Genomic DNA, 13,425 nt, shown 5'->3' with positions numbered 1-13,425 from the left:
AAGCAGACGTCCCAGCTCTCCAGAACCTTAACTTCGGGGTTCCCAGTCCGCTTTAACCTCCAGGAAAATCCCAGGATGGGCCACCGTGGGAGCCGCTAGTGGAGAGCCGAGGGAGGGATCCCCTCAAGGGAAGCTCGGTAGACAGCGACTTTCCTCGAGTCCAGGGCCTTTGCCAGGCGACCCCATTGTCTGAGCGCCCCGCACCGCTCACGGTCCACCTCCCCGCCCCCTGCCACCCGGCGGGTCTTGCTTCAGTTGGGGGTGGGGAGTTGGGAACACTGTGAACCGGGAGGGGGCGAACAAAGCCAAGCTCCCGCCATTCCCCTTTGCTTGAGCCCCCTCCAGGCCCTTGCGCCTGGAGGCCAGGGCGCGCCCCCAGCTCACTGGCGCCGGACCCCGAGGCGAGCTCAGCGCTGGGGAGCCCAGAGCCAGGGCAGTTCGGGTTTGTGGCGGGGGCCTCCGCAGCCAGGACCCGGGACCACCTTAAGAGCGAGCCCCGCCCCGGCCCCGGAGCCTGGGCGGCGCTGATTGGTGCAAATGTAATGGCTGAAATTGATTGCTGAAATGCAAAACTTGTTGCTGCTTCTCCCGGTGCTGGGCTAGAGGCAGACACAGAGAGGGGAGCCGAGACCCTCGGAACGCCCCACGCAGAGCCCCCCCGTGCGCCAGGCTGAAGAGGGGTGCGCGGACCCCCCCAGAGCTGCCCCCGCCCCCTATCCCCGGCTTGGAGAACGCAGTCGGAACGCTTTAGCTCGCTTGCCCAGCGTGGCCCCCAACCCGCGTACGCCCCCCTTCCCTGGGTCCGAGGGGGGACTGTCGAAGCACCTCGGCGCGGAGGCAGGGAACCGGAGCCTTGGAGCGACCCAGCCCCTCGCCTCTGTACTCGCCCGCTCCTGCAACCGGGTGCGGAGACTCCCGTGAACTCAGAGATCGAACGGCGGCGGACAGGAGCGGCAGGCGGCGGACGTGGCCGAGAAGCGGCGCTCCGGGGCGCAGCGCACCCGCTGCCGGGCACGGGAGCCGCGCCTTCCCCCAGACCCTCGGCTCCAACACCGGCGCCTGGCGCCTCCTCAGTCCGGCTGCCTCTTCGGCTCGGGGGCCGGTACCAGCGATGCGGAGCGAAGCCTCTGGACCTCCAACCCGCTGAAGCAGCAGCAGCTGTTCTCCCGGAGCCGACGGGGACTGTGCAAGCGGATCGTGCTCGGCGGAGGCTCGGGCTGCGGAGCGGAGGGACTACGGGGGGAGGGGGGAGGGACCGCGCTGTCGGTGCCCCAACACCAGCCGCGGCTTTGAAGGGTCTTCCTCCCGGCCCTTAGCAGCTCCGTCACGGACTCCGGGAGGCTGCGGGCGGCATCCTGGGGCTCCCCTACCGACCCGATCGGACTTAAGAAGGTGATCGCTCTGCTTTCCCACCCCCTCTTCCCGCCCCTTTCCCCCCACTTAACTTTTTGTCTGCGTTCATCCGCGGCTCGGTCCCCTCCCTGAAAATCCACCCGCAGCTGCGCCAACTGCCCGGGGCATGGGCCCCCCAACACGGCTTCTGGAGGCCCCGCGGCCTCGAAAGATGTGAGAGGCCCGCCCCGGGCATATCCAGAGCTTCACGAGAGGATCTGATAGCCCCCGGCCTCCCCACGCCTGGTGGGGTGGCGGAGCGTGCTGCGCCCCCGCGGTGCCGAGCGTCCAGGAGCGCCCAATCCGAGGCTGGAAGGAGTCGCTGGCCGGAGGCGCGCCGCGGAGAGCAAGCTGTCATGCCCTATTGATCCCCCCCTGCCCCCTGCCAAGTATGTTTGGGCTGGACCAATTCGAGCCCCAGATAAACAGCAGGAACGCTGGCCAGGGCGAGCGGAACTTTAACGAGACCGGACTGAGCATGAATGCCCACTTTAAGGCCCCTACTTTCCACACGGGGGGCCCCCCTGGCCCCGTGGACCCTGCCATGAGTGCGCTGGGCGAGCCCCCGATCTTGGGCATGAACATGGAGCCGTACGGCTTCCACACGCGGGGCCACTCGGAGCTGCACGCAGGGGGGCTGCAGGCGCAGCCCGTGCACGGCTTCTTCGGCGGCCAGCAGCCTCACCACGGCCACCCGGGAGGCCACCACCCCCACCAACATCACCCCCACTTTGGGGGCAACTTCGGTGGCCCGGACCCGGGGGCCTCGTGCCTGCATGGGGGACGCCTGCTTGGCTACGGCGGCACTGCCGCCGGCCTGGGCAGCCAGCCGCCCTTCGCGGAGGGTTATGAGCACATGGCGGAGAGCCAGGGGCCAGAGAGCTTCGGCCCGCAGCGACCAGGAAACCTCCCGGACTTCCACAGTTCGGGCGCCTCGGGCCACGCCGTACCCGCCCCGTGCCTGCCTCTGGACCAGAGCCCGAACCGGGCCGCCTCCTTCCACGGCCTGCCCGCCTCCAGCGGCTCCGAGTCTCACAATCTCGAGTCCCGGCGGGTGTCGAACCAAGGAGCCGTCGACTCGCTGGAATACAATTACCCGGGCGAGGCGCCCTCGGGACATTTTGACATGTTTTCACCCTCTGACTCAGAGGGGCAGCTGCCTCACTACGCGGCGGGTCGTCAGGTTCCCGGGGGCACTTTCCCGGGTGCCTCGGCCCTGCCCAGAGCTGCGGGCATGGTGGGCTTGTCCAAAATGCATGCCCAGCCTCCGCAGCAGCCGCCTCCGCAACCCCAGCAGCCTCAACAGCAGCACGGCGTGTTCTTCGAGAGGTTCGGTGGGGCCCGAAAGATGCCTGTGAGTCTGGAGCCCGGGGTGGGCTCCAGGCACTCGCTAATGCAGCCTCCCCAGCAGGCCCCACCGCCCCCTCCGCAGCAGCCTCCGCAGCAACCGCCCCAACAGCAGCCGCCACCACCACCCGGGCTTCTAGTCCGACAAAATTCGTGCCCTCCTGCGCACCCGCGGCCCCAGCAGGGTGAGGCGGGCACGCCCAGCGGAGGGTTGCAGGACGGGGGCCCCATGCTGCCCAGCCAGCACGCGCAGTTTGAGTACCCCATCCACCGGCTGGAGAACCGGAGCATGCATCCTTTTTCCGAGCCTGTTTTCAACATGCAGCATCCCCCTCCGCAGCAGGCGCCCAACCAGCGGCTGCAGCATTTTGACGCGCCCCCCTACATGAACGTGGCCAAGAGGCCGCGATTCGACTTCCCAGGCAGCGCGGGAGTGGACCGCTGCGCGTCTTCGTGGAATGGAAACATGCACAATGGAGCCCTGGACAACCACCTCTCGCCCTCCTCCTACCCAGGCCTACCCGGCGAGTTCACGCCGCCTGTACCCGACAGCTTCCCCTCAGGGCCTCCCCTCCAGCACCCGGCCCCGGACCACCAGTCCCTGCAGCAGCAGCAGCAGCAACAGCAGCAACAGCAGCAGCAGCAGCAGCAGCAACAACAGCAGCAGCAACAGCAGCAGCAGCAGCAGCAGCAGCAGCAGCGCCAAAATGCGGCCCTCATGATTAAACAGATGGCGTCGCGGAATCAGCAACAGCGGCTGCGCCAGCCCAATCTGGCCCAGTTAGGCCACCCAGGGGACGTGGGCCAGGGCGGTCTGGTCCACGGCGGCCCAGTGGGCGGTTTGGCCCAGCCGAACTTTGAGCGTGAAGGCTCCAGCGCGGGTGCCTCGGGGCGCCTGGGCACCTTCGAGCAGCAGGCGCCGCACTTGGCCCAGGAGAGCGCGTGGTTCCCAGGTCCGCACCCGCCGCCCGGTGACCTGCTGCCCCGCAGGATGGGCGGCTCGGGCCTGCCGACTGACTGCGGCCCACATGACCCCGGCCTGGCGCCTCCCCCTCCGCCCGGAGGCTCAGGGGTGCTGTTCCGGGGCCCTCTGCAGGAGCCGCTGAGGATGCCCGGAGAGGGCCACGTGCCCGCGCTGCCCTCGCCGAGCCTGCAGTTCGGGGGCAGTCTGGCTGGCCTGGGCCAGTTGCAGTCGCCTGGGTCCGGGGTGGGACTGCCCAGTGCATCCTCAGAGCGCAGGCCCCCACCGCCAGACTTCGCCGCGCAGGGGCTCGGGGGTCAACCGGGCTTTCCTTTTGGCGCGGGGAGCAGGCAAGCCACTCCGCACAGCGGTCCCGGCGTCAACTCGCCCCCAAGCGCGGGCGGGGGCGGCGGCAGCTCGGGGAGTGGCGGGGGTGGTGGGGGCGCGTACCCATCACAGCCTGATTTCCAGCCCAGCCAGCGCACCTCGGCCAGTAAGCTGGGGGCACTCTCCTTGGGCTCCTTCAACAAGCCCAGCTCCAAGGACAACCTGTTTGGCCAGAGCTGCCTGGCTGCGCTCTCCACAGCTTGCCAGAACATGATTGCCAGCCTCGGGGCCCCCAACCTCAACGTGACCTTCAACAAGAAGAACCCACCCGAGGGCAAGAGGAAACTGAGCCAGAACGACACCGACGGTTCCGCGGTGGCTGGCAACCCAGGCTCGGATTACTTCCCTGGGGGATCGGCTCCTGGGGCCCCAGGACCCGGAGGCCCATCAGGGACCAGTAGCAGCGGCCCCAAAGCCTCAGGGCCGTCAAACCCTCCCAGCCAAGGGGATGGCACCAGCCTCTCTCCCAACTACACGCTAGAGTCAACATCGGGGAACGACGGCAAGCCGGTCCCCGGGGGCGGTGGCCGGGGACGGGGTCGCAGAAAAAGGGACAGTGGTCACGTGAGCCCTGGGACCTTCTTCGACAAGTACTCTGTGGCTCCAGACAGCGGGGGCGCACCTGGGGTGAGCCCGGGACAGCAGTCAGCTCCAGGCCCGGCCGTCGGGGGAAGCTCTGTGAGCGAGGCTCGAGGGGCGCCCACGCCCCACGAGAAGGCACTCACGTCGCCGTCCTGGGCTAAAGGGGCCGAGTTGCTCCTGGGGGACCAGCCGGACCTCATGACATCCCTGGACGGCGGGGCCAAGTCGAACGGTAGTTCGCCTCATGTGGGTGAGTTCACCTCCGACGAGGTGAGCACGAGCTACACCAATGAGGACGAGGTGTCGTCCAGCTCCGACAACCCCCCAGTCCTGGCCAAAGCCAGCAGGAGCCCCCTGGTGACTGGCTCACCCAAACTCCCTCCTCGAGGGGTGGGCACCGGGGAACATGGACAGAAGGCGCCTCCACCCCCGCTTGGCCTGGGCATCATGTCTACCTCTACCTCGACCCCTGACAGCTATGGCGGGGGTGGGGGTGCTGGCCATCCGGGCACTCCGGGCCTGGAACAGGTCAGGACCCCCACTAGCAGCAGTGGTGCACCACCCCCGGACGAGATCCACCCTCTGGAGATCCTCCAGGCGCAGATCCAGCTGCAGAGGCAGCAATTCAGCATCTCTGAGGACCAGCCCCTGGGGCTCAAGGGTGGCAAGAAGGGTGAATGCCCGGTTGGGGCCTCAGGCACGCAGAATGGTGACAATGAGCTGGGAAGCTGCTGCTCGGAGGCAGTCAAGAGCGCCATGAGCACCATCGACCTGGACTCACTGATGGCAGAGCACAGCGCCACCTGGTACATGCCAGCTGACAAGGCCCTGGTGGACGGCACGGAGGATGACAAGACGCTGGCACCTTGGGAAAAGGCCAAACCCCAGAACCCCAACAGCAAAGAAGGTATATTCGCACACGCGGTCCCTTTTCTTTTCTTGTGACCTACCTAACCCCAGGGCAGAACTTAGCCTCTGCCCCTGGATCCCTCATGGTTAGGAGGGCACAGGCCTTCTTAATCTCCAACTCAGAGCTAGGGACCCCTAATTGGTTACCAAAAATGGCTTCAGGGATGCCCCATCACCAGTGCCACCGGGTAGATTCTGGATTTGCAGGATGGTAGGAACTTCGCTGACAGCGTTTGAGACTCACTGTAGAATCGTCCCCCTACTCACCCAGTTTTAGCTGAGTAGCCCACTGTGCAGCACACAGAGAAGGAAGCCCCTTCCCTTCCACACAAGACCCCTCCCCAGCCTCCATGTTCAGGCCAGTTCCCTTTCTTAGGAGCTGTGTGCCCCCTTTCCTGGCAGGACACCTGGAAAGTTGTGTTGATGCTTTCCCACCTTTTCCTAGTCAGCCGGCCTCCGGCTGGAGTTCTCTTAGGGGACAGTATCTTTACTAAAAAAGTTACCAGCCCCGGCGTCAGCAGCTTCACTCGGAGGCAATGCCTCATTTGACATTTGCTCCTAATGAATAGCTGTTTTGTCTCTTCTTGACTATTAGAGTTTCATTGAGGAAAAGAAAAAAAAAAGCGGAGACCTGTAGGGGTTGTAAGAGGTAGGCTACTTTTCAGGGTACATCTCCTTGACATTTGCTATAGAGGAACTGGCAGGATCTGCTTGGCAGATCCCAGACCAGTCCATGAGGACAGCATTTGGGTGTAGGGGTATAGATATATATTCCTAAGACACAAAGGACCCGCGTTTGTCAATATCTCGCTTGGCTTTGGTGACAGATGTCCAGTCTCAGTTCTCCTTTGCATTCTAAGCACCCCTCCCCACCAGGCCTGGAAGCCTTTAAGGTGGGAGGGGTGAGGTTAGTAGACAGAGCGGCACGCCATTCCAGTTAAAGTCGTGAGAATTCTTTGAAACCTAAAGGTGACAGAGCTGCAGTACGTATCCATTTTATTTTAATGGGTTTTTTTTTTTTTACAAAAATAGAACTAATAGCTCCTTAAAGTCAGATAACATCATTCCTCTCCCCCCTTTTATCTTTTTCTTTTAAACCCTAGTTGAATTCCCTGGGTTGCAGTGGGCAGAATATTACTGTGGAGCCAATGGCTGGCAGTTTAACCGTGTCTTTTAAAAAAGGTGCTCCTTGATTCTTGCCTTCTCTGCTAGTCTTTTCCCTCTCTTTTTCCCAGCCCTCCTTCCATCCAGCCACCTCTTGACCCTGGGGTTAGGGTGAGGGTACGTTTTTAGGGAATGTGCTGGGGGCTGGTCAGGAAGGAGGAGACGAAAGGAAGCTGGGTGGTTCAAAAATCAGGGCTTCTGAGGCGCCCAGTCTGGGGAGCTTTCCCCTTAGGTTTTCTAATTCATGAAAGCAAGCTTGCTGCTTTTCTCTTTGTTCGCATTACTGCCCAGCCCGGGACGCCGGGACGCGCGCGCTCTCATTTGAAGACGGGTGTTTAGCATGCACAGCAGACGCTGCGACCGTCCGGCATCAGCATGCTCCGGGCTACTCCCAGGCAAGGCCATAAATTGGTTAGTTTGGGACCCTCTGCTTTTTTTTTTTTTCTTTTTAAAATGGAGTGGGGCGCACCATCCTGCTTGCTGCACCCCTCCTCCCCTCTCTTTTATTTTCTTGTACACAACATCTCGATCTGGCGCGATCGATAGCTGGTTAGCACAGATCTCAGCCCCTGTCACTTCTACCTGGCCTGGCTGCCCCTCCCCCTTCTCCCACCCCTCTCCAGTAATTAAGAACATATTGACCAAAATAGGGTGAGAAAAGTTTTAAAAAAAAAACAGTTTAGAGAATTAATAAAGAAAACCAGTAACACTGGCTCCATCTAATCTTTGAAAGGGCTTTCCTAGGTGAAGTATTGAGTGGTTTTAATGAAATTTTTCTAAAGGTATCTTTCTGCCCCCTTGCCAGTCCTTCCTTTACTGGGCAGGGGGAAAGAAGATGTAGGCTGTGAATGAAGAAATGTCATCAAAGAGATGTTTTGTTTGTTTCATTTTTACAGTCAGATGAGCAAAAATATTTTTTGGAAACAGATGTTCATCACTTTAGAGTTGATTTCCCCTGTAAACTAAATGAAGCACACCCCCCACCCCACACACATATGCAAAGACAGGGACTTCCTTAGGGACCAGCGGGGCTGGCCACCTCCTAAGCGTTGGCATTGGCGGGGACACCCACTTGACCTCCTTTGTTTTCCACTCTGATGTGGGAAGGACAGTTTCCCAGATAAAGCCTCGAATTGAGGTCACTCCAAGCTTCTGCAGCCTTGGGCTGCTGGTGGAGGCTTTCTAAGGTTTGTGCATCTGATTCCTGCTCCCTTACTGGTAGTAAATAAGGATGATTAAACTTTTCATTATGATAACACCCTGCAGTTCCATCTGCACACGTTGTATAAATAGGTACACAGAGCTTTCCACAGGCCCCTGAGTCCCCTGGCTGAAAATCAGTGTGAAGTGTGCCACTTTGAAGTAGAGTCCGAAAACAAAATTCAGGCAACACGTTCTACTTTTCTTTAAAAATGTGCCTTGTAGTGCCTTTAGCCAGGGAGCAGTGACGTCTGATGACTTAGAATATTCTTTCTCTAGGTTCTAGCCCCACCAGTCACTTCCTTACTCCTCCCAGCCCCTTTCAGCCAAAGTCCATTTTTGTCATGATATTTTATTTCGTTATACCATAAAATACACCAGTACTAATGTGATTAAATATTAACAACGTTTCTGAAATTCTTCGCTCCAATGACAAAATACTCGTCGGTATTTAACAAAATGATCTGTGTTGGATTGGAGGGAACGAATCAGCGTTGAGAACTGTATGAGGCCTGTAGCCGCTGGGACGTGGCCAGCTTGTCTTTCTTATGGGCTTTGGGTGCCCTTTGGAGGGGAAGGCACTTGACTGGCAAGTTGTAGTTCTCGAAAAGTCTAGGTAAGAATGACAAACGATTATGATTTTTTTTTTTTTAATAACAGGAAAACAAGTTTCTCCCAATTATGCTTTTCCTGACTTCTTAATCAACCCACCAAACAACTTTTATATAATGAAACTCTTCATGAGCTCATGAGGATCTGTTCACAGAAAGTTGAGGTAGGGGAAGGATGAGATTTAAAAAAGGGGCACCACACACACACACACACACACACACACACACACACACACACACACACGAGTGCTCGACCAGTTTGAGTTTATTCCTGTTCAGACATCTATTAAATCTATGTGGATGACGCAAATTTCAAAACAATTTGCAAAATCCTCCATTTATCTTTGTAATAGGTGTGTGTGGCTATGGACAAATTTCAAAACAGGGCCAAAAGAACAAATAACGATAGAGTATTGACGATGGATGTGTAGATAATACATACTAAGGAAGATAAAGTACGCTTCCCCCTTCTGTCCCTTTATGATTTTCAAAACTTGAATTAATCATGTCCCATAATTATCCTTGCCAAACTTCCTTTGCTCTCACTCCCAAAACCCAGAGTAGCCTAGGATAGTCTTGTGCATGCTTTGAACTGGGAGCAGCCCTGGTAGACACTCTGCACCCAGTCTTACTCTTTTCGGGTGTCTGATGTTTTTCCAGCCATGTGGGAGAAATTTTTGGAATTTCATGCTTTTGTCAAGGTTCCATTCGGAACAGTAAGGCAGCACTGGGAAATACTAGGTGGGCAGGAATTGAGCGCTGAATTTCTTCAGCCGTGGGGCAGACAGACGTGAGAGAGAGGGAGGTCTTAGCCTCAGAGCAAAGCAATGGTTCTCTCCGAGTCTTCTTTCATGCCTCCCTAAACCAGGCAGAGAATTTCGAAGGCTAAGTTAAACTTGTTTGGGGGAAGCAAAGAGCATCTCTGTCCCCTCCTCACAGAACCGCCCACCCGGGGATGCATGCCTTCATGTGACTTTTGTGCCTCTGGAATATGTAACCCAAAACTTCGCAGGTGTTAATCAGGGGTAATGTAAACAGATAGGGGCCCCCTTTGTGCAGCTGATGGTCGGGCCTGTCCGCTCCCTGGCTAGGCGAGGACATACAACTACTGTTCTTTGGTGCTTGTTTAATATTTCATGGCTGTAATAAACCTGTCTTCTTTGCCCGCCTCCCGACATAAAAACCTAACCTAGCGCACATCTGCAATTATACATTTCTACTAAATATTAATAAAGGACAAGGATGTTTTAAGGGGCTGAAGCTTAGCAGGGTTGAACTTGTCATGGTTTCTGCTACTGGATTTTTCTGGCTTTTTTGATTTTAAATAGCCACTGCCTTCTAATATGCAATACATACTTACATATTTTCCAATCTTGCCCCATACACAACTTTTGCAGATTGAAAGGCTTTCCTCAGGATAGCTTGCTTTCTTACAAATTCATTTATATTTCTTGTGAGGCCCCTTCAGACCAGAAGTAAGAGGCTGCTGAAATGTTACTTCTGTTTTATTGAGGGTTCTAGGAAAGGAGTGTGGGTTGGTTAATCTAATTTCTCTTTCTAGCAATGAAATTCTATGATTCCTGATATGATTTTGTTTGCCTGACAGAGGTATTTAAATTTCCACAAAGAATCTTAATAGATCCTGAAAGTACAGCTGCCTTTGCCAAGAAGTTATTTGATATGCTCTGCTGATATAAAATATACATCTTTAATAAACAGTCCGGGAGGACCAGGTGAAATTAGAGGAGGAAAATTCTTTCCACTGTGGACAGGCGGACTTGAGTGTGTGGCTGGGATTTCACGGGATCTCCTAAACTCACTCTATGCTGCAAAATTTAGCAAATCACCAGTGGCCCGTTTCTCTCCACTTGAGTGACAATAACGCCGGATTGTGTTCCTTGCCTAGGGAGCAATCTGCTTTGCCGAAAGCATTTAGGAGATAAATAGTCTCAGTCAGGAATACTGTATTTACCTCTGTTTGGTTAATTTTAGAGATTAAAAGGCTGTAGCTTTATATAATAGGATCAAATATCTGGCAAGTGTGTGAGGACAAGCAAGACTCCCAGCACATCACAACATAAAACGCCAAACCCTCCCTACCAGAAGGGCCTTCAGTTTATCGGGGCCCCTTATATCCAATACATCTGCCTTCTACCCTTTTCTCCAAGCCTCCTTGCTTGTCCTACCTAAATCTTTGGACTGGAGGGTCTGGAATAGCCTGGCTTCATCATCTTGACTGCAGTGGGGATTTTGACTTGGCGGGGATGTGTTTGCGTTAGGACAGCGTCTATTTTTAGGTGCATCTTCGGTGGACAGATTTGAGTGTGGGGTTTGATCGCTTGTGGCAGAGATGTTGATAAATACATGAGTGTATGATTGAGAAGAGAGACGTTCGAAGGAATAATTTCACGTTTCCTTTATTCCTTGCACACAGCAGAGCCGAGTGAAGAGGCCTGGGGGCTGCCTTGAAAGAATATGGTCCGGGAGGGTGTGTGGGTGCCAGGGCAGGTGTCAGGTTTTGGGGTGAGGTGGCAGCAGAAGAGGGCAAAGGCCCCTGCATTGCAGCGTGTGAAAGAGGGCCCCTCTGCCCCTGGCCTCTCCCTGGCATGCGCACATATACATATGCATGGCCAAGTGTAGTTTCGCGGAATCTGGAGTTACTCCTGTACTTTCCCTTAAGCTGCTTTCCCAAAGGCGAGCGGGCAAAGGAGCTAAACCTCCTGTCTCAGTGGCCTCAGCTGACAGATTCTGAGTCTGTAGAGGACTGAATGAGTACACGTCCTAAAAATAGAGGGAGGATTTTGAAGATCCTAATTACGAAATCTCGGCCTCTGGGCCTCCTGGGCTGTGTGTGACTTTGATCTGAAGTATTTCAGTAGCAGATACACACACACGTCACCCCTTGCTGGGTTTTGTGCGGGAATGTGCGTGGAGGTGCCTCTCGAGCTGAGTGCAGCCATCGTTGGGGCTTCTGCGTGGGGAGGAATCTTTGAATCAGCACCCCTCCCCCATTCCTACCCCCCAGTTGTGGGAAGCAGACTCTGCTTCTCATTTATGGAAATTCCTCTCCTTTATTGTAATCTTTTGGTACCAACGATGTGGCGGGAACAACGCTGGGCTTTCGAATTAGTCACGGCCCTGTCTGCAGGGACCCTCTGTGTCCTGGTGCATAACAGCCTGGCCAGCATTCCCCAGCTCTGTCCGCTCAGGGCCCCAGAAGCCATGCATGTGATTGGAAGGCTGAGATAGTTTTTGGGGTCCTGGCATATTGCGCTACATGAATTTCTCAGTGCAACTGTGCCTGGATTGTTTCCCGCCATCTTCCATCAACACCCATCCAACATGTGGCTTTCCTGGGGTGTAGGGGAGTGGAGAGCCAGTCAATGTAGGGTGCTAGTGAGAAGAAATCGTGTACATGTGAGATTCGGGGGCCCCAAACTCACAACTCATCTGGATGGAAAAAGCAGAGTTAAGTTGCATGTACTTGAGTGGGGAGGGATGTTTGAAAGACGTCATTTTCCTGGGGTGTGATGATTAGAAGTGCCGAGGCTGCTTTGTTTGCCGGCCTGCATTTTAATCAGCTGCCTCTGAGGTTTGGGAAGCAAGTAAAGTGTCTGCTCCCAACAGCATTTGCCCGGAAGGCACACCCAGAGGACACACTGCCACAGTTTGCCCAAGTCTTGAGATGCAAGGGTTTGTTTCAGGTCCCACATAGTTTCCGGTAGGAGCCTCACAGGGACGTGTGGGAAGGCACCCTTGGCGCCTACTGAGTGGGCTCCGTGATTGTCACGGCATCCCGAATTCATGATCTCCCTCTTGGTAGGTCTGCAGAATCATCGCTTCCTTGCGAGGCTGAATCAGAGAGAGAAAGAGAGAGAGAGAACTTTATAGCGATCGCCTGCAAATCCTTTCACGATTTATATATCATTGGAGGGACCCAAATGCCCTTTAAACCTAAGGCAATTGAATTTAACAGTTTGGAGGTCTTAGCTCATTCATGCCGACATGCTGGTTTTCTGTGTGTGTCCCAGAAGGGACATCTAACATGAAATAGACTGGTCCAAAAAGCAGGAAAAAACTCCCAATACATGTCCCAGTACAGATTCACATTGTTGGTGGAGAGGTTTTTATGTTTTGATCTTCAAAGCTCAGAGGTCCAGAGAACTTTCCTGAGAGTTTGTAGGATCATCTCTGCGAATCCAGGCTTCCGTCTTCCTTTTGTCTTTGGCCTTTCTATGGAAAATACTAGACTTCTCCCAAGATGTTTATTCCTGGGATTCTGATCCCTGTGTTGCCTTTGATTTTCTGGGTTGCAGCTTGACTTATTCACACTAGTGTTTGGTTTGGTTAAATCAACATGTGCTAGAAAGGGGTGTAAAGAAGCAGGGAGAGCCTTTGGCAAAAGTGTACTGGGGACTCATTGCCTTTGAAGGTCTTTGGAAAGTTGGGTACTCTGAGGACATATGGGAGAGAATCAGGTCCTTTTTTTTTTTTTTTTTTTTTCTCTTATGTGTCTCAAAAACTCTGTCCATAGCAGAAGTCGAAGGGTATTGTGCCTTTGGAGGAATGTAAACCAACTCTGAGGCATTCCTAGACCTTCCCTCTCCTGCTTGCTCTTCAAGTGGCCTGTTGTATGACCACTAAGTAGCTCATAGTGCATCTGATCATGAGGATTTAAATTTACTTTTTCTTTCTCAGTGCTGTTAAGAATTTAAAGAGTCCTGCCAGGCGTGGTGGTGCACCCCTGTAATCTCAGCACTCAGGAGGCTGAGGCAGGAGGATTGTTGTGAGTTCGAGACCAGCCTGGCCTACAAAGTGAGCTCAAGGCCAGCCTGAGCTGCATAGCAAGACCTTGTCTCAAAAAGACAAAAA

The 13,425-nt window shown here is 55.3% G+C and overlaps 1 protein-coding gene across 1 annotated transcript in view; it reads left to right on the top strand.

Moving 5' to 3' along the window:
- Positions 1–1,765: 1,765 nt before the first annotated feature.
- Positions 1,766–13,425, top strand: part of Mn1 (meningioma (disrupted in balanced translocation) 1) — a 41,765-nt gene continuing 30,105 nt past the window's right edge. The window contains exon 1 of the mRNA XM_005396159.2: positions 1,766–5,576. Coding sequence (XP_005396216.1) covers positions 1,784–5,576 — 3,793 coding nt within the window. The 5' untranslated portion in view covers positions 1,766–1,783. The remainder of the gene's footprint in view (positions 5,577–13,425) is intronic.

The sequence above is a fragment of the Chinchilla lanigera genome, unplaced genomic scaffold (assembly GCF_000276665.1).
Source record: "Chinchilla lanigera isolate Chin_1 unplaced genomic scaffold, ChiLan1.0 scaffold00054, whole genome shotgun sequence".
Classification (NCBI taxonomy): domain Eukaryota; kingdom Metazoa; phylum Chordata; class Mammalia; order Rodentia; family Chinchillidae; genus Chinchilla; species Chinchilla lanigera.
This window is presented reverse-complemented; position numbering and strand designations above follow the sequence as displayed.